Source organism: Canis lupus, chromosome 29 (assembly GCF_011100685.1).
Source record: "Canis lupus familiaris isolate Mischka breed German Shepherd chromosome 29, alternate assembly UU_Cfam_GSD_1.0, whole genome shotgun sequence".
Taxonomy (NCBI): domain Eukaryota; kingdom Metazoa; phylum Chordata; class Mammalia; order Carnivora; family Canidae; genus Canis; species Canis lupus.
The window spans coordinates 15,828,761-15,850,539 of NC_049250.1; the positions used below are offsets into that span (position 1 = coordinate 15,828,761).

General features: G+C 34.7%; 1 protein-coding gene across 5 annotated transcripts in view; it reads left to right on the forward strand.

Annotated features, from left to right (window-relative positions):
* Window positions 1-21,779, forward strand: part of MTFR1 (mitochondrial fission regulator 1) — a 75,824-nt gene that overhangs the window by 35,094 nt on the left and 18,951 nt on the right. For 4 of the 5 annotated variants that reach the window (XM_038579404.1, XM_038579402.1, XM_038579405.1 and 1 more), the window contains exons 2-4: window positions 2,349-2,491; window positions 8,494-8,592; window positions 20,133-20,248. In XM_038579404.1, the coding sequence (XP_038435332.1) occupies window positions 2,426-2,491; window positions 8,494-8,592; window positions 20,133-20,248 (281 nt within the window). In that variant the 5' untranslated portion in view covers window positions 2,349-2,425. Of the gene's footprint in view, window positions 1-2,348; window positions 2,492-6,615; window positions 6,729-8,493; window positions 8,593-20,132; window positions 20,249-21,779 lie in introns of those variants that run through there. The other variant, XM_038579406.1, reaches the window with a different exon arrangement.

The window sequence follows — 21,779 nt, forward strand, 5'->3', positions numbered from 1 at the left end:
TGGCAAATATAAGATGTATTTATTGATTGACTAGTGCTAGTGGGGCCAAAACACAGAATTCAGTTTAGGGAAGGACTTGGAATAGAGAACATAGCTAAATGATAGGGAATGACTTAAGCTAAATGATAGGGAATGACTTAAGTGTCCTCGAGTCAACTCTTATAAGCTGCCAGGGTTGGTAGGTAAGGCAGTCCTTCCAAAACAGGTAGGAAGCAATCCCACTGTTTTTTTTTATGTGGGGTTAATTTGCCTGCAGCAAAATTCACTCTTTTTGGCAAACATTTCTTTGATGTGCATAGTCCTGGAACCACCACCATGATACCAATGTTCCCAGAACTTCCCTTGTGCCTCTTTGTTACTGAACCCTTTCTTCCACCTCAGCTCCTGGTGACCACTGATCTGATTTTTTGTCCCTTTTAGTTTTGCGTTTGAGGAAGAGTTTTTAAAAGAGTTTAGAGAAGTTATGGGTTGGAACAGCTTTGATATAAAGTGTGAGAGGATAAAGGGTTCAAGTGGGAACCCTTTGAGAAGGCTTTGAAGCAGCATTGTAAATGGAGAGCCCAGTTTCAGTTCAGGTAGGAAGTGGCCATTTACTTTTAGAGAGCACACACAGTGAAGCTTGGAGGAAAGGTTGGCAGCAGGAGTCTGCCTACCACCTGGTGACTGTGTGACCTCTTTTCTGTGTTTTTCTGTGTAACAAGGACCATTTCCTTTCTTGAAATTTCTTTTTTTTTTTTCTTTGTTGACTATACTTCTCTCATTATTTTTCTATTATTTGATTTTTTTTCCCCAGGGGCCTTATTTCCCCTGCTAATTCCTCAAGTATTTTCTAAGGTTTCTATCTTGGCTTCTTTTCTTAGTCATTCACTCTTAGATTTCATCTTCTTTATCTAAGCCTGTACTCTCTAATCTTTAGCTGAGATTGCAAAACATCTCTACCTAGCAGAAATAACTTCATATTTATATTATACGTGTGTGTGTGTGTGTGTGTGTATATATATATATATATATATATATATTTTTTTTTTTTTTTTTTTTTTTTTTTTTTAGAGAGTGAGCGTGAGTGGGGGAAAGGCAGAGAGGGGGAGGGAGAATCCCACCCAGGAAGGACCCCAATGCAAGGCTCGATCTCACAACCCTGAGATCATGATCTGAGCTGAAATCAAGAGTCTGACACCCAAATGACTGAGCCACTCAGGTGCCCTACTGGCAAAAATAATTAATTTTTTTTTTTAAAAAAAACCTATCCATTTAAAAAAATAAGCAGAAAAAACACTTAGGAGAAGACACACAAATGCCCCCAAAACACGTAAAGAAACTACTAGAATGGTTAAAATTTAAAAGACTGATAATACCTAATATTGACAGAGATTGTAGAATAATTAGATCTCTCTCACTGACTTGCTTACAGGAGTGTAATTAGTATAAAAACTTCAGAAACGTGTTAGTTTTTGTTAAAGATGTAGCTATGTATTTATCTGTACAGATCTTCCTGGGCTGATGGTAGAGATGTCCCAATAAACTGACTGTAAATTGAAAAACTGTACGTGTAAAATTCGTTTAATACACCTAACTTACTGAACATCATAGCTTAGCCTCGCCTGTCTTAAATGTGCTCAGAACACATTAGCCTACAGTTGGGTGAAATCATCTAGTGCAAAGCCTATTTTATAGTAAAGTGTTGAATATCTTCTGTAATGTATTGAATACTATTCTAAAAGGGAAAAACAGAATGGTTGTATGAGTACAGAATAGTTGTAAATCTGTTGGTTTTTACCTTCATGATCTGACTGGGAACTGCAGTTGCTGATGCTGCCCAGCTTCACAGGAGAGTATCTTACCACATATCAAAAGCCCAGGAAAGGGACACGTGTGTGGCTCAGTGGTTGAGCATCTGCCTTTCACTCAGGTCATGATCCCAGAATCCCGGGATCAAGTCTTGGGTCAGGCTCCCTGCTCAGCAGGGAGTCTGTTTCTCCCTTTGCCCCTGACCCTGCTTGTGCGTGCATATGCTCTTGCTCTATCTCTCAAATAAGTAAAATCTTTAGAAAAATAAAGATCTGTTATCTAGTTAGGTATCTTTTCATAAAAACATTTTCTACTTAAATTAGCCACAGGGTTTTTTTTTTTTTTTTTAATTGCTTCCAACTAAGAACCCTTGCTAGAAAAAAAGTTAAAAATATATTGTACTGTTTTTTGAAAACTGGTAACAAGCAAGATACTGTTTTCTCTAAAGTACACACAAAGTTTTAAAATGTTTTAGACTAGACTTTGTGAGTCATGCTGCAGACAGTAAAGGTTCTAAATAACAGTAATTTCATTTTAGTATTTGCATTTTAAAATTTTAGTGTGCTTATTGGACCATGTGCTGCTATGTATGCCTGAAGTACTTGAAATGCAAATTTGGAGACACTTTGCCATCTAAATGCTTGGCTGGATTAAGCGCCTAATTAGGATGGTTTTTCAACAGGTTGGAGTAAGCATGCAATCGGTGAGTGCTCCAAATTAATTTTTAAAATCTAGACACTTGTATGTTTTAAGAATTTTTTCTGAGATAGTGAAATGAATCTATATATGACCACCGTTTTAAATTCAGTATGTTTATTTAAGTCATGGAAGTGAATCTTTACCTAGTATCCTAAGTACTGAGTAATATTTTGGGTTACTTTGAAAATGTATCAATATTCATGTGACTGTTAAAAGCAATGCATTTGTTAGTAGTGAGGAAAGAAATATTTTATAGAAATCATTGGATGAAATATGTTTGACTAGCACTTGACAACTCTGTTATAGAACTTTTTGAATGCTGTTAAAACGTAGTTTCTCACACAACCTTTCAAGGTAAAAGGTAAGTCATGTCTTTGTAAAATAACAACTATAGGTATGAAGAAAAAAATTAGTATAATATTCTATGCCAAAGGTGTTAGTTCTGATCTTGATATTTCAAGTATTTTCTACCAATAATTTTTTTAGATGCAGTGTAAAGTTATTTGAGCAATAATAGTGCCTAGCAGCATATTTTGTGGACTATTTGTTTTTCATTTTCTCGTTCAATATTTTTTGCATTAGTAATATAGAATTAAATTTTATTGAAGATATAGACAGGTTACATAATTGGAATATGGGTGTGTGTATATATATATATACTTTTGAATGTATGACTTCATATGTATGTAACTTTTTAATGTACTACTTTTATTCTTTTTTTCTTTTTTTTTTTTAAGATTTTTTATTTATTTGAGACACAGAAAGAGAGAAACAGGCAGAGTGAGAAGCAGGCTCCATGCAGGGAGCCCGACGCAGGACTCGATCCCGGGTCTCCAGGATCACGCCTGGGTAGAAGGCGGTGCTAGACCGCTGAGCCACCGGGGCTGCCCTTATACTTGTTTTTATTTGTGTCTTTTCATGTCTTGTTAAGAGAAAGTCGAACTTTGAATCTCCCAGCCCCCCAAAGTTACATCTGTTTTCTTTGGAGATAAAAAAGCAAAGAACCAAATAAAATTACTTTTTTTAAATAGCTGCATAATTTTGAGATTATTAGCTTGAAGATAAGCAATAGGAAAATGGTTTCTAAAGTAAATAGCATTTTCATCTTTTTCAGTTACATTTATTTTCCTATGTTTTGGACTTACTGCAGCTATATACTACCTTTCTCATTTGTTACTTACTACCATGTAGCTACATAGAATAGATTAACATTTTAGTACTGACAGTAAAATAATTTGTTTCTCCTAGAAAAATGGGAAGCTTTTGTTATTTATAATTCCCAGAAAGTCAAACTTTTACAATTTATGATTCTTACTTTCCAATTTTAATAAGAAATACAGTTTAGGGTTTAGGGGAGGGATATCTGACTGGCTCAGTCTGAAGAGCATGCAACTCTTGATCTCGGGGTCATGAGTTTGTGCCCCATGTTGAGCATAGAGATTACTTATAAAAATGTATAATAATTGAAAAAGAAGTATAGTTTAGTGAAAAGATAGTAGGTCCTGGATTCAAACAACTCTGGGTCTGTAATTGGTCTCTGTCAGGTACTTTAAGCTTCATCTACAAACTACAGATAAGAACTACTGAAGAGTTAGCCTGTTGATTAAAAGACTGTATGTAAAACACCTAGAACAGTGGCTTTTATATAGTATAGCTACATTGGGTAATGGTTAATTTTCTGTAGTTTTGCTCTGTCATCCCCCACCCCAAGTCAGGTGAATGTGACTAGTGCTGATTGAGTCCCAAGTGCAGAAGTTTGTTTTAGGAACAGATAACACACTTTATGTAGATTGTTCATTTAATTTAATTGTATTCATTTTAAGTGATAAAATGCATGCCTTTCATAAAAAAAAAAAAAAAAAAAGAAATGGACCAGGTAACAGAGCATTAACTTATTCCCTATATTGTAATCACAGTTAAGGCTCTTGCTATTAATAGCAACTGAACAAGATTTTTTAAAAAATATATAACTATAATCATCAACTTCAGTTAACTGAAAATCTATATAGAAACAAGTTTTCTTTTAACATAAACAATTTGTCACATTGAAATTATTTAGTTTCTAAGCTCTCCTAGTATGCTGCCTAAGCGTAAAAAGGTTTTACTACCAAGATTTTACTTTGGGGTATCTGAAAGTAAAACTTTTCAGCTCTTTCAGTAATAAATACATATTTTCCCATTGTTTGATAATGAACTTGAATACTATGTTTAAAAGTATTCCAAGAGTAGAAATTGCCTTCATCCTCTACATGTTTTATCTGCTTAAAAAGAAAAACTGCAGGTTTTAAGATTAGGGTTTGGGTTTTACCATTAGAACAGTTGTAGATAATTAGCTCTCTGTATTTTACTGTACACATCACCACAGTAATAGCTATCACTGGTTTACTATAATCCAGTTCCTAAATTATGTGTATTCAGTAAAACAACACTTTGTTTTACAGGTATAACTACAGTCAGAGTAAATATCTAATTTGTATTAGTAATAGATTTCCAGTAATACTTAAGGATTTTAACTTTGTTTTCCTTTTTGTGCTTTGGAAGAAGAATGTGAATGTGGCTGAGTTTAGAGGAAGGAAGAGAACTGAGAGGAGTGTTATCTTTAATTGGAGATTTTGAAAATTGTTAGAGTTTCATCTTCCTGGCTACCTGCTCTCCTCAACATACACTTTGAATTTTCTCCTGGCTCCCTTGGAGTTAAGGATTTGTAATTTGTTGTGTCTAGATTCCTTGAACTTTTGATTAATGGTATGGACTTTCTTCTAGAAAGATATCATATATACAAAGAATTTTGCATGTAATTTCAGGGGTATGTGGACCCCAGAATAAGGACCCTTGTATTAATATGAATTAGCTTATCTTGAGAAAAATACATGTATTTAGAATTAAATTTGTACTTTTTCCTGCTAAATGGTACCTCAGAAATAGTAATTTAGATTAAACTGATCTATAACAGAATAATTACCACATGAAATTTGAGGACAGTCATCATGATGAGACAGATGATAGCTTCAGATTTCAGGCTCACACTTCAACACTTCTACAATAGCATTTCACAATGTTAAAAAAGAACAAATTGCTTTCTGTTGTCATCCTCCTCCTTGCTGTCATCACTTTCAAACACTGTTGCTAAATGTTATGGACTGTCATTACTAGACACACACATGCAAACACATGCACAGATTCATTATTAGATTATTTGTCAGTAGTCATTATAAGGCAAAGCAGAGTTTTTCTGTTCAATAATAATAGTTATTTTCTAGTGGAATTGAGTTATTTCTTAATAAAATCCAGTTGTCTAGCAGTGACCGTTTTTTCCCTTCCCTCTCTCTAACATTTGAAAAAATATTAATGACAGTTTATCTTTAGAGGAAGTCTTCCCTTCTCCTGTATACTGACAAGACAACAGTTCAGCCACCAGTTAGGATAGGAGATACTTGGGCCTTACAGTCTCCCAGTGCACAGATGGTGACTTTTCAGTACCATCTGTTCATTATTTCTTCACAGACATTTACAATTTCTCCTCCATGAGGGTTGAATAGGAAAGATGAAGTAGGTCCTAATTTTAGAGTTCCTGGAAGTTAGCTGCTCTTTACCTTCACTTTTTCCTATAGTCAAGTAAAGGTTAGGATTCCTTCTTTCTAAATACTCCAGTCATTAGCTTACATAGACCCTTCTTCATATTTTTTTGGTGGTAAGTGCTGTGCAGTTCACGAGTGACAGAGAAACATTGTTAGTCTGCTGTATATACTTGAAAAAAATAACATAAAGCAATCTGTTTTTACTTCTTTTAACTCTGTAGAAGAAGCCTAAATAGTCTACTTAGTACTTAAAAGTAAAAGCTGAATTTTGGCCACCTTCGCTTATAAAAGTCACCTGGTATTCTTTCCTTCTGATGTAAGCAGATGGGAAGATAATAGTTGAAACTTAGCCTTGAGGCACGCGTAGCAAGGAATGCCAAAAGTTGGCAGAAACATTAGTTCCTGACCTTGGCAAATCCTTTCCAAATTTTTCCTGTTCTCTTCATCTCCAGTTAAGATCTTTGCATACTGGAGGGATGGGAGATTCACTTCAGACTCTAATTGTCACATTGTGATGCATAAGTAGTGTTCTACTACACCTACATCATAGAGTTTTGGCTTGTGACTAAATACAAGATTCAAGGGGAGAATGATTGAGTGATATAAGTGCCATTGCCCTGTGGATTTCTTTTTAAAAGATTAAGATCTATGAACATGTATAAGGTAGAGTTTGCTTAAATATTGTCTGTTCTAGAATTACTTGCCCACATTCTTATTTTTTTTCTTGGCCTTTTATGTTGAATTTGTAAAAGTGTGATGCTTCCCATTTTTGTCTAGTCAAATGTTTTTCTTCTCTCAGTCCTCATGTGTTAACATTATTTGTGTGATAATCCTCTGGATGATCATTGGTGTGAATGATTTGCATTCCTAAATTATAAGTAATTCTCTTCTAAGCTTCACAGTAGCTTTGCCTCTTTATATCCTTTGTTTAATATTCATATTTCAAAATCAGGGTCATCTTTCTAATGACCTATTTTCCACTTTGTACCATCTTTCTAATTTATATTTCCAAAGCAAGAGTTATGGTTTTTATTGGTTATAGTAGCCAGTGTAGGTTATAGTACTTCCTGGAACTGTCCCAGGTAATAGACAATGAAATTTTGAATATATTAATGGTGAAGTATATAAAAGTTGAGGCATATACTGGATATATATGTGTGTGTGTGTGTGTGTGTGTGTGTGTGTGTGTGTGTGTATAAAATCCTCACTTTGAGTCCTACTGTTATCTCTAATTGATTTTGGTTGCTAAAATCTAAGAAGTCCTATATATTGCTTCTATGCTCATTTTACAAGTTGTGCATGCTTTTAGAATGGTTTAAATGTCTAATTTGGGTTATGTGTTGGATCCACTGCTGTTTAAAATAACATTTATTCCTTGGTCATACTGCATATGTTAGGGTAATTGCATTCTTTAAATTAGAGTGACCATGGAGTGACTTTAAAAAGGGGTCAGTGTCTATTGCTCAGAATACATGCCAGCTGATTTAGTTTTACTTACTTAGTTTTAGGATAAAGCTGAATGTAAAATTTAATGAATTAAGTATAATGGTCATATCATTCTCACTCTTTTCTTTTTAAATTGCTTTTAATAGCATACCACCTTTCTTTGCCTCTCTGTCCAGGCTTTCAAGTGTAGCACTCAAAACAGATGGATAGTTTTTCTCTTTAAGGAAAATACTTGGGGAGAAGTTTCAAGGTACTTTATAATGATTTAACATTCTACATGTGTGTTTTTTTGTTTGCTTTTTGCTTTTGTGTAAAGCGTAGCATAATGTCCTGCGTGTATTATTATTTCATCTGAGAAATTCTCTAATTGAGGTCACCACAAGCCCATTTGGTACCTTTTGTAATTTAGGAAAAGTTAACTTAAACCTGGGACAGGGCCTCATAAGAAGATGCAGTACAACTGAATTTTGACCTGCACTTACACTTGAACAGACATTGTTGTGTAGTAAACAAAGTGAAGCCTCCTGAATGGTACAAATTCAGATTCTGAACTTTGTACTGATTTGGATTTGTTCTTGAAAAGTCCATTATAATAAATGTAGTTTACCGTTCTAAGAAATTTGTGTGTATATAAAGTTCTGAAACTAAAAATACAGTAGAGGAGGTATAAATAGTGTTTCCTTTGCAGAATAGTATGAAAATGCAGTTTTTTAATACAAATGTATTATTTTACAATTACTAGTTATTTTTCTGTATTTTTATATGCCTTACATTAAACCTTAATGTGTTAATCATAACTAGCTATATGTACTCTTAAACTTCTAATTGAGAAATATTAGTCATTTCCATAACATGTAGAGCATTCTGATTCTATAATTAATGTGTCAACATGTTATACAATTAATTGTCCAGTGCTTTGTAGTAACAAACTACAAACTTTCATAACCCTTGTAATTAAACTTGTTTTTTTCTATTTCCTCAGGTACTTTGGTCTGGGAAGCCATATGGTTCATCTCGAAGTATCGTAAGGAAAATTGGTACTAATTTATCTCTGATCCAGTGTCCAAGAGTTCAGTTTCAGGTACTGCATTTTGTATATTTGGAATTTCATATTAATATATGTGCATTAGAAATGTAAATAGGCAAGAGAGCTTTTAAAAGCATTTTTGAACATTTCTATTAATGGTACTGTCAATAAAAGACAATAAAACCACAGTAAAGTCTTTTCTAACTTTACTTCCTCTGTGAAGTGATTATTCAAGCTTTTTAAAGCTCTTTAAGACATTTATCCTTCTTAAGAATACATACACAAAGATTCAGAAGCATATAATAAGCCAAGCAGTTGTTAATTCCCAGGTGACCTTGAACATGGCCTTAAGTTACTTTAGGAAGCTTTAGGTACCACCATTGTTTTCTTTAGTTATTATACCTTCTTTAGCAGACAGACAGCCGTTCTGTTTCCTTAGTTTATTTTTAGATATTTCTGTGGATGCCTTGTAAGTTACTTTTTCCATCCTTGATTTAAAGCTTAGCATTAATTGTAAGCACCATTGCCTTGGTAAAAACAGTCTCAAGACAAAGAAGTAACTGTGGCTCTCTGAATGAGATGATAGTGAAACCCTGAATTGGGAATACTTTTAAATGTGCAGGTCTTAGAATTCTGTTATAGCACCAAATTGGGAGCAACTATACTCTTTGGAGATAAACTGTTATTTTCTTGATTTGGGCTTTGTTCCTTATTGTTGTAATAGTGCTAGACATGTTCTTATTTTTCAGTAATTCTCGATAACAATAATAGTGCAGAATCAGTTCAACATTTAAGAATGTAAAGTTCAGTAGATATCAGTACCAATTCTAAATAGATTAGCATGTGTGAAATATGGAAAGTATATTTAACTCCTAATTCAATAGGTCAGACGTGCCCCTGCAAGCTTATTTGATATTATGTCTTACTCATAAATCAGCACTCCTGGTAGATGCAAAGAATCTATTCCTTAAGTAAGTGGTAGAAATTCACATTTGTTCAGGTTGATTAACAGGGTTGTTCATTATTGTGCTCATAATCTGCTTGCAAATTGGCAAAACCTTTGTGCATCAATCTAGAAAGTGACAGATTGGAACTTTCCAAGAAGTAAATTTTTTTTATCAAACCATAGGCTTTAAAAAAATAATGAAAATGAAATCTGTGGTGGTAACTCTCAAGCACAGTTTCTAAGAATTCGGTTCAATTAGATACAAATTGCTGATTGCTTCATTTAGCAACTTCCTTCAAATAACTGCTGTGTTAACTAAGGCTTGTTAACTTTTTTCTGGTTGCTCAGTTCCATTAAAATTTTCTTTTCATCTATTTATGTATCTACTTAACCTAGTTGCAGGAGAATTTGGCATAGCATTTGTGTTCATGTAGCTAGACATGTAGAAGGACATGAAGATAATTTAGCATTTTTTAGTAACAACCCAAATCTGCGTTGGTAGTCAGTGGGGTGAAATACTAGAGCCAAGTATATTTTCTTAGATTCTTTTTCTCTGTGTTATTAGTCACTTAAAAAGTATAAGCAGAATTAAGAATACTAGATTTAGTATAGGAGCTGCATTTGAATAAAGATGGATAAACATAGGAGAGAGGTAAGGTAAGAGAAAGATTCATGATCTACTTGAGAACGTAGTGGAAGATAGAATACATTTGTTTACAGAGAGATTTTTGTTTCCAGGTGATTTTATAGCATATTGAGTCTTTCCAAATTCAAGATAAGTATTAAAGTGAATGTTTTATCTGCTAACTATAGACATTTTAAATGTGCGCATATTCCTTTGTATCTTCTATTATTTTTTAACTAATCTGTCAGAAAAGAAAAAATGTGGAATTTTTAAAAACCTGCAATTTAGAGTAGTAAAGTTGAAAATGCATTTTTTGCTATTTTCCTGGCTCATTTAGGGATTTGATTGATATGGAATGTATTTGGACTATCTAGAAATCCAACATGAGTAAATTCTGTAGAAAGTCTGGAACTGGGGAACCACAATTGGACCCAGAGAAAGTAGATACCATATTTGTAGGGCCATATTCAGGAGACAAAAAATCAAAATGGCTTAAACTTGAATAGGGCATTCATGGGTCAGGAGTTAGGTAGCTAAAACCAAGTCCCTCCAGTGTTCTGGGTAATTTCAATCTTAGGATTTATCTGAAACTTAGCATTTTATGTTCTTTACTTCTTGTATTTCTGTTGGCTTTCACTTCCATTTCTTTTCTACTGCTCATACTCACAGGCAACACCTCAACTCTGTCACCCTCAATTCAATTTTACCTTTGAAATCTTAAGCTTCATTATGGTTCCTTCAAAATCACGCCATCTTTTCACTGTCATCAGCTGACCCTTATAGCTGTAGACAAGTAATGATAGGCAAGATGGGCTGATTACTTATTGTTGTGAAGGTTAGACAAAATAATCCATATTAAAGCCCTGAGTATAACTGGTACATAATTAGTGCACAATAGAAGTGTGGTGCATTTCTAGAAGAAGTGGTGGTGATTTTGTTGTTATTATTGCCACCTTACAGTTGATAGCAAATTAACTTTCTTGCTATTACTTGCTAGGGAAGTAATTCAACTCCCTGGTTTTACAAATTGGATTTATAGAGTCACAAGCCAGAGTACAGATCAACATATATATTTACACCATCATCCAGTTAATGGACTCAATGAATATTGCACTAGGGATAAAATAATGCAATAAGTGTAAAAAAAAGAAAACAAACCATATAAAAGCACTCAGTGTGGTTCTTTGCTACGTTATTTGAAGAAGACTTACCTATAACCCCATAGCTTTTTCCCAGACTTCATTTTGTGAGTGCTAGAAAGGAGTTGGCTACTTTATACTCCAAACAGGATCTCTAGACCCTTCATATTTACTTTTTTAAATTGTTTTTAAAAAAATTTAATTCCAGTATATAGATATTTTTAAAGACTTTATTTACTTATTTATGAAAGACATAGAGACAGGCAGAGGGAGAAGCAGGCTCCATGGAGGAGTCCGACGTGGGACTCGATCCCAGGACTCTGGCATCATGCCCTGAGCCAGAGGCAGATGCTCAACCACTGAGCCACCCAGGTGTTCCAATTCCAGTATAGTCGATATATATTGTTATATTAGTTTCAGGTATACAGTTTAGTGGTTCAACAATTCTGTACATTATTCAGTGCTCATCATAGTAATTATACTCTTTAATCCCCATCACTTACTTCACCCATGCCCCCTCCCATCTTCTCTCTGGTACCCATCAGTTTGTCCTCTATAGTTAAGAATCTTTTTCCCCCTCCCATCTTCTGTCTGGTACCCATCAGTTCTCTATAGTTAAGAATCCTTTTTTTTTTTTTTTGGTTTGTCTCTTTTTTTTTCCCCTTTGTTTTGTTTACCTGATCCCACATGTGAGTGAAATCATATGGTATTTGTCTTTTCTCTGACTGACTTCACTTAGCATTGTACTTTCTAGCTCTGTCCATGTCTTTGCAAATGGCAAGATTTTATTTTATTTTTTTATGGCTAAGTAATATTCAATTATATATATATTGTATCTTTATCCATTCATCTTTGGCCAGTTGGGCTGCTTCATAATTGGGTTGCTTCTATAATTTGGCTCTCTTAATAATACTACTATAAACATTGGAGTGCATGTATGCCTTTGAATTACTGATGTGATTTTTGAGTAAATACTCAGTGTGATTTCTAGGTAGGGTACTTCTATTTTTAACTTTTTTTTTTTTAATACTTGATTTATTTGAGAGAGAGAGAGGAAACATAAGCAGGGGTAGCAGTAGAGGGAGAAGGAGAAACAGTCTCCCCTCTGAGCAGGGAGAGCAGTGCAGGGCTCAATCTGTGGACTCCATGATCCTGGCCTGAGCCAAAGGCAGATGCTTGACTGACTGAGCCACCCAGGTGCTCTATTTTTAACTTTTTGAAGAACCTCCATATTTTCCAGAGTGGCTGCACCAGTTTGCATTCTCACCAACAGTGCATGAGGGTTCCTTTTTTGCCACATCCTTACCAACACTTATTTCTTGTGTTTTGATTTTAGCCATTCTGACAGGTGTGAGGTGATATTATAGTTTTGATTTGCATTTCCCTGATGATGAGTGATGTTGAACATCTTTGGGTGTGTCTGTTGGCTATCTGGGTATCTTCTTTGGAGAAATATCTGTCCATGTCTTCTGCCCACTTTTAATCGGATTATTTATTTTTTGGGTTTTGACTTGTATCAGTTCTTTATTTATTTTGGATACTAACCCTTATCAGATATATCCTTTGCAAATATTTTCTCCCATTCAGTAGGTTGCCTTTTAGTTTTGATTGTTTTCTTTGCTGTGTAGAATCTTTTTGGTGTAGTAAACTGTTCAGATTTACTTTAATTGAAGAAAAGTACACTTTCCTGGGCCCTTTTCACCCTTGAGTCACAATTAACATACTTCTGGCCATAAGCATTTTTTGTATTTGGATATTATAGTTTCCTTCGAGGTAGGAACCCAGATGAAGACAAAGTGAGAGTAGGTTCTTGATTTTCTCCTAGTACTTATTCCAGTTTCATGAAGCCAAAAGAAAATTCAGATCATGGAAGAACTTGGAAAAGCAGTGAGCCCTGGGAGATGGGGAGGAATGGTGTGCAGAGGTTTTAATTTGCTGTGGTTCTCAATCACTATATGCATATTTGAATCACTAGGGACTTTATTTTTTTTTAAAGGTTATATTTATTTATTCATGAGAGACACAGAGAGAGAGACAGAGACAGACACAGGAAGAGGGAGAAGCAGGCTCCATGCAGGGAGCCCAATACGGAACTCAATCCCGGGTCTCCAGGATCACATTCAGCCCTGGGCTGAATGTGGCGCTAATAAACCCCTGGGCCACCGGAGCTGCCATGAATCATAGGAACTTTAAAAAAAAATAGTAAATTCATGCTCAGGCCCCTTCTTTCCAGGTAGTTTTATATGCGCCACCTCCTTGCAAAACACAGAGCTTTTAAAAAATATATGTCCTTTCAGGTCTCACTAAATCTGATTTTCATACATTTGGTTTTTTTACCTCTTGAAGGAGGTTCTTATGCAGCTGAGGTTAAAGTTTTTCTTAAATTAGTAACAATTATCTACTGACTTATAAAAGTAATCACAAAAGCACTTTGGGGATGCATTTTTATAAATTTTAAATTGTATGAGTTAAAAACATGGTTTGTTCAATGCTTTTTGGGGTGATAGATATATAAACTATATATAAAAAACTTGAAAAAAAAATGATCTGAATCTTACCAGAAAAACTGGGGTGGGCCATTTGGCAGTGGGGTGTAGAAGTTTGACTTTCAGCTTTGTAACTGGCAGACCTCTGGGAATTTAATCTGGGCTACCTTTTTTTCCCTTTGGAAACCCTGCCCCAGCCTGTTTTCTTCGATTGCTAGGAGTTCTTAGAATTGGTGGTGGAGGGAAGGTTCTATAACCAAGTAATGAATGAAGTTCTTACTAAAGTTCATATACTATGATGAAATCTGGAAGTAAAATAGCTACTTGTCACAGCCCATCTTTATTTAGCAAATGAACTTGAAATCTGTACGTTCTTGTGGGGGCTTTTGATTAGTGATGGACCAAAAAAGATGTGATGTCCATCCTTATTGGAATATGATTCAGTGGGAGAGAGATTTAACAAGGAAATATTCTTTTTTTAAAAGATTTTATTTATTCATGAGAGAGAGAGGGAGGGAGGGAGGAAGCAGAGACACAGGCAGAAGGAGAAGCAGGAGCCTGACTTGGGACTTGATCCTGGTCTCCAGGATCAGGCCTTGGGCTGAAGACGGCGCGGCACTAAACCGCTGAGCCACCTGGGCTGCAAAATATTCTAATAAACATATAATTATGATTTATACTAAATGCAATAAAGGAGGGTGCTTGGGTGGCTCAGTTAAGTGTCTGCTTTTGGCTCAGGTTTTGGTCTCAGGGTCCTGTAGTCAAATCTGGTTTGATTCCTTTTAAGTATTTAGAAAAGTATCGTCTTCCTTTTATAAATAAACATGCCTAGGAAGAAAACTGCAATTTTTGTGACTTTTGTGGGAAAGTAAGAAGTCTTGAGGTCAAAATGTCATTTTCTTAATATACCTCACTTCCTACAAACTAGTAACTTCCTGTATTGTGGTAAGATTTTATAGACAAACCAGCTCAACAGGGAGTCAGCTTCTCCCTCTTTCATTCTGGCTACCTCTGTGTGCATGCCTGCATTCTCTGTCAAATAAATAAATAAAATCTTAAAATAAAATGTTGTGAAGAAAAAAGCAGTGTAGCCTGGGAGAAGATAATAATGGTGGTCTGGGAAGACCCATCTGGAGGAATGACAGGTAAAGATTACGAAGAGCCTGTCTGCTGATTTAGGGAGAAGGATAGAGTTGAGGGAAGAGAGAATATGTGCAGAGAGCTAGTTCTAAGGAAAGAGAGAAGTCCTTGTTTGAGGAACCTAAGACTTGTCAAGAACTAGCGTAGTGGGACTTTGTGTGGTATAGTGGTTTTTAGTTTCTGAGGCATCTGAAGGTAAGTACCTGAATTAATACTAAAAATAACTGTTAATGGGACGCCTGGATGGCTCCGTGATTGAGCCTCTGCCCTCGGCTCAGGTCCTTATCCTGGGATCGAGTCCCGCAGGGAGCTTGCTTCTGTCTCTGCCCCTCTGCCTCTGTTTCTGTGTCTCTCATGAACAAATAAGTAAAATCTTTTAAAAATAATACTGTTAAATTTAACAATTTTTTTAAGTTATTCTTTGATATTCTGGAATATGCTGGCGTGTGATATCAAACTCTGTGATGTTCATTTCTTGGTATTTTTAGCTCTAAAATGGCCATTAAGAAAAATGAAATTCAGATAACAATATTATGTTTTATAAATTTGGTAGTGTGGCACAATGATTTGAAGCCTAACTATAAATAATAATGAAAATTGTGATGTTTTATTCTTAGTAATTGGCAACTTACTTTCTTCCTCCTCCTCCCCCCCTCCCCCTCTTTGAGAGCATGTGGTCGGGGGAGGAGCAGGCTCTACACTCAGTGCAGAGCCCAAGAGATCATGACTTGAGCAGAAATCAAGAGTCAGGATGCTTAACCAAGTGAGCTCTCCAGGTGCCCTTCAGTAATTGACTTCTTAAAGAATAGCTTGTCCAATGGGGATCCTGTTACTTACTGTCTTGGGTTATTTTGAAAGATAAACACATTTCCCTCCCTTTGTCTCTCTGAGCCACCTGGGCTGCAGGTGGTTTCTTTTGTCCCTGTTTCTTTTGTCCCTGTTCCCTCCTTCTCTTTCTACCCTCTCCCATTCTAAGCATAATGAGTAGAAAGCTTTAGTAAATGCTCAGTTTTTATTTTATTGTTTGAGAGAGCATGAGGGAGGGGAGAGTGGGGAAGGGGCAGCAGCAACAGGGAGAGAGGGAGAATCTTAAACAGGATCCACACTTAGTATGGACCTTGATGCAGGGCTTGATCTCGACCCTGAGATCATGACCTGAGCCAAAAATCAAGAGTCAGAGGCTTAACCAACTGGGCTCCTAAATGCTCAATTGTTTTTTGTTTTGTTTTGTTTTTTTAAAGTGACCATACTACTCAGAAACAGTAGTGGCTGAGGCTTGGCTAGAATACTGAATTTAATGCACTTTACACAGGTATACTGCATGGCTTACTGTATGTCACTATATTAAGAGACAGAAATTTTGCTTTCAGTTTTTCTTTGGCAGGAATTGGTAGAAAAAGAATAATAAAATCTAAGTAAAAGCTAGAGATTATTTTGCCATGCTGCTTTTAAGAATACATGTTTTCCATTAGACTATAAACAAATAATGGTAAAATAGTCTATTTACTATAACACCCTTTTTGGCAAGAAACTGAGGGAATTCAGGTTCCTAATACAGTGTGTTTATTTTATGAAAAGTCACATTAGGACAAAGTTAGCTCTTCTAATATTTTATTCTAGGTATTGCAACTTTTATACAAGCTTTGTATTTTTCTTTCATGCATTTTATTAGATCAGTTAATTTTCTTGATACAGTTTTACATCGTCAGAATATTCAAAATTATCTAAAGTTACTAAAATTCCTGAAATATAATTGAATTTTGGATAACTTAAATTGTATTAGATGTTGAAATGAGCTTCTTAAAATCAGTAAAAATATAATGCTACTACTGAATTTTTTCTGCATGAAATGTTTTTCATACTTTTTGAAAGGAATTTGGATACTTACAAATCAATAAACACTAATTTTACTTTTAAATTTTATAATGGGGATCCCTGGGTGGCGCAGCGGTTTAGTGCCTGCCTTTGGGCCAGGGCACGATCCTGGAGACCCGGGATCGAATCCCACGTCGGGCTCCCAGTGCATGGAGCCTGCTTCTCCCTCTGCCTATGTCTCTGCCTCTCTCTCTCTCTCTATCATAAATAAATTTTTAAAAAATTAAAAAAAATTTTAAAATGCCCTTGACTTTGAAAAAAATTTTTTTCTATTACCTTCCTTGTATTTCTGTGTGTGTCTTCTCCCCTCTCCCCCCACCCCTAACAATAGCTATGGTAGGACAGGACCTTGCTAGAACTTTCAGTAAGTTGGCTTTGTCTTTTTCAAACTTCCCATAGGTCATCCATGCATGTCAGTAGTGGCATATAAATCGTACTTCCAACAATTCCATGCCATCAGCCCCCTTGCCTGCACTGATGTCACCTTAACTGGTATTTACTAAGTGAATTGTCTTTCCCATTCCATGCTTGTTACTCAGTGTACATTTCAGCAGCAACTGAAATGCTTTCTTAAAAAAAGATTAGTGTTACTATTTCTTTTCACTTTTATTTTGTCATTTGGATGAGTTTGGTTTCTTTCAGGGACTGTTAGCCTTTTTTTTTTTTTTTTAATGGCATAAATCACTGCTATGTAGATATATTAAGATGACTTTGTTTTGTGGGGCAGGATGTCCATTAGGAATGATACAGATATGATCATTTCTGGAATTGATTCTTGGCAGGATCATTAACCCTTTCATCTCATTGAGCACATTATAGACATAGTATTATTTCAGCGACTTCATATAGTCCTTAGTAAGATTGTAAACTAAATCTATGGAAAATTTTTTTTTTTTTTAATTTATACAGAAAGCAGCATTTCATGTTTAAATATGGGAAGTACTACATATGTGAAATTGAGATACATTGTTTAATCTTTGTTATAAAATACTCTGAAAAGCTTGAGTTAACTTTTATATTTTTAAGTATTTAGAAAAGTATCATCTTTTATAAATAAACATGTCTAGGAAGAAAACTGCAATTTTTGTGACTTTTGTGGGAAAGTAAGAAGTCTTGAGGTCAAAATGTCATTTTCTTAATATACCTCACTTCCTACAAACTAGTAACTTCCTGTATTGTGGTAAGATTTTATAGACTAGTTCTAGAATAGTTACAATTAGATTGATCTTTCATTAACTCTAGCACCTTAGGGAGGTACCATTCAGGTTTTGCTTTTTTGATCTTTCATTTTACAAAATAGCCTATTAAACACTGTATCATCTAGAACCTTCCACCGAGCTTGGGGACCTTTTTGTGTAAGGATCTCCATGTAACCTACTTGTAATCTCCCTGTTACAGTGTTATGGGAATATTAATACATCATTTTGTTTTCAGTATTGGATAGGAATAATATTAAATTTTTCTGGTTCTAGTAAGTTATATTAATTTAAGTTGTATAAGATACCCATCGACTGAATGTGTGTTTATTGACTTATCTGGATAAATTTCTGAAATATAAGGGGGAGAAAGTAAAAATGTCTGATTTTTCTTTAATCATATCCCTTGACAGTGTACTTCTAAGGTGTTTACTTTTTTTTTCTTATAGCCACAGGTGTATTCCACTATGTGCTTTACATTTGTGTTTTGAAAGACTTTTCACCTTAATTCCATTATTAGTTTTTGTTTTTGTTTTTGCTCAAGATTAGATTCTTAAGTATATACCCTTTTAATACAGCTTGTTTTCCCTGTTGCCTGTACCCGTCTTCCCCAAAAGCCCTAGTTAAAGGCATTTTAAATATTTGATATTCTTAAGTACGTTATCAAAATGTCAGTTTTCTAATGCTACTTTTTTAAGTTGATAATGTTAGATAATTATGATATCAGAATGGGTGCACATACCAGCAGCCAGTATGTTCCGTTAGAATTTGTAATATTAAAGACATTTAAAATTTTTAACTGTTTCAGTATTAGTGGGTTTGCATGGTATATTTTACATTTGAGGAAAAAGCATTATTTTAAATGTAGCTTCCAAAAGCTTGATCTGACAGTAAGAGTATTAAGAAGGTTCAAACAAAGCTTGGGTTATAGCAGAAACTTTTTTTTTTTTTTTTTAAGATTTTATTTATTTATTTGAAAGAGAGTAAGAGCACACAAGCCAGGGGGAAGGGGCAGAAGAATAGGGAGAAGCAAACTCCCTGCTGAACAGGGAGACTTAGTGGGGTTCAGTTCTGGGACCCTGGGATCATGAGCCTACTTCTTCCTCTGTCCTCTCTCTCTCTGTGTCTCATGAATAAATAAATAACATATTTAAAAAATAATAAAAAGCTTACATTTTCCTTTTTTGTTTAAAGCTCACTGTTACTAATTTTTAGGAAGTATTAATCTGATAACTTCATTTTAAAATTATTCATTGGCCATCTGACTCTGAGGCATTACACTTATTTTTATTTTTACTTTTAAGATTTTATTTATTTCAGAGAGAGAGAGAACACAAACAGGAGGAGAGGAAGAGGGAGAGGGAGAAGCAGACTCGCCACTGAGCAGGGAGCCCATAGGATGCAGGGCTCTCCATCCCAAGACCTTGGGATCATGACCTGAACCAAAGGGAGATGCTTAACAGATTGACCCACCCCAGGAGCCCCAAGGCATTACACTTATAACAAAACTTAAATTTAATTCAATTAAATTATCTTTCTTATTTTTTAAAGTAAATTTTGGAACTTGCATGCTTTTTCTTTGTATTTCAGAATATTCTGTTTATGTGGATAAGGTCAGCTAGAGAATTCTGTTCTATTTTTGTTCTTTAATACAGTTAATACTTTTATTTAAAAATCATGATTTGAGGATTTTTAAAAAATGTATTTTAAGCATTTTTAAATTTTTTAACTTTTTTTTTTAGCATTTTAACAGCATATCTATATAATATCCATTTAAAAATATTCCCAGATTTAGCACAAATTGGTCATTTGCTTGTTCTTGTTACTATACTTTTTTAAATTAAATCTCTTCAAAAAGTTGAATTTTAATGCTTACGTTCCAAATATTTTCATAATGTTTTTTAGGATGAACAGAATTTTTTACTTGCTTATTTGTTGACTTGTTTTTAAAGCCAACAAACAAGGTCTCATTTGATCTGTAAAATAAAAATTGAATAAACTCAAGTTGTAATTCAGAGGTTGTCATACACTAGTAGGCAATAGTGTGACATAACTAATGGCCCCTTTTGTGGGGACCTTCAATATCCATGTGTTTGTAACACCAGAGCGGATGATTTTTCTATAGGTGATTTAAAGTTTTAGTCTAACATTTTGGTGCCAAAGAACTTTCCTATTTATAATTTACAGCTTACCAGTCCTACTACAGAGTGGAGCCCCAGCCATCCAGGAGAAGATGCGGTGGTGTCTTTTGCTGATGTTGGATGGGTAGCTAAAGAAGAAGGAGAATGTTCAACGAGACGAAGGTTAGTCTGGAAGGCTATCAGAAATGAGATGCAGTATTTATCATTTTAAAAGGTGATACATTTGCAGTATTTCCACTTAGCCTAATTTGATCTCTAGTAATTAAGCCAATTGTTTTTCTCAAGCGGTTTTATTTTCTGTTCATTTTAAAGACTTAACTAGTATTTATGAAGTTCCTAGAGACATTATAACTGTGTCTTAAGTCCTTATCATAGAATTGCCTGCCATTCAAAAGTTTAATATGAAACAAAAATCAACTGTCATAAAAATGTTGAGATAAGTAATAATAATGGTTTTATTGGAGCAGAGGAACCTGTGGGTCATATTAGGGAATTTGTATAATCACTGGAGAAGGCTTCCTAAAAGTTGTGTCAAGAAGAGTTTTGTTTCAAAGGACATGAAGTGTAAAAGTTAGAGTGATGCTTCCATTTATTTGAAAGAGCCTGAATAAATTATTGACTATGCTTCAGTCTATTAAATAGTCATGCAGCATATTCAACTCTTTCTTACTAGACCTCAAAGATACAGAGATAAAATAAGACACTGATTTCCAGGAATATTTCTTGTGCTGGAGGAGATTAAAAAGGAAATAAACAATGTTGATACTATAAAGTTAGTAAGTAAATACAGAAGGCCACTGTGGGATGAGAGAGGTTTGGCAAGACTTCTTGGAGGAAAGGATGCTAAAGATGAAGGACAACCTGCTTGAAGTAGGAGAGTTTCATGGAAGGGAGTCCAACTAATGACCAGTGTCAAATACTTAGAGGCTAGGTAAATTTAAAAATGAGCCAATTTCAGTTTTGTCTTGCATTTGGAAGATAATCATTGACTTTAGCAAGAATAATTTTATTTGAATGCAGTTAGCTGAATATAATGAAGATCAAACAATCCAAGAGCAAAGAAGGAATTTTATTTGAATGACAATTAGAAGTAAGGACATAGTGGTAGATGAACACAGACCAGGTATTGCAGGATTAGTAGGTAAAGACCCTTTCTTTTTAAAGATGTTCATTTTTTAAATTAAGCTTTTCATTTTGAGATAATAGATTCTTCACATACAGTTGTAAGAAATAATATAGAAACCTTTCCTATACTCTTTGCCCAGTTTTTTCCAGTGATAAGATCCTGCAAAAATGCTACAGTATTACAAGCAGGATGTTGACACTATTAAAAGTCAAAATGCAGAACATTTCTATATCTCATATCCCTCATGTTGTTCTCTTATGGCTGCACCCACTTCCCTTCCCTCTCCAACCTCTCCTTAATAACTGTCATTTATCTGTTCCCTGTTTTCATAATTTTGTCATTTCAAAAATGTTGCGTAAATTGAATCATACAGTATGCAACCTTTTGGGACAGGCTTTTTTCACCAAGCATGATTCTCTAGTGATTTGTCCAGATTGTTATATATGTTGTGTATATATATGTGTGTGTGTGTGTGTGTGTGTGTGTGTGTGTGTATTTATATGTTATATATATGTGTGTGGGGGGGGTGTATAAAATCAGTAGTTTTTTTTTTCCTTTTTAGGACAG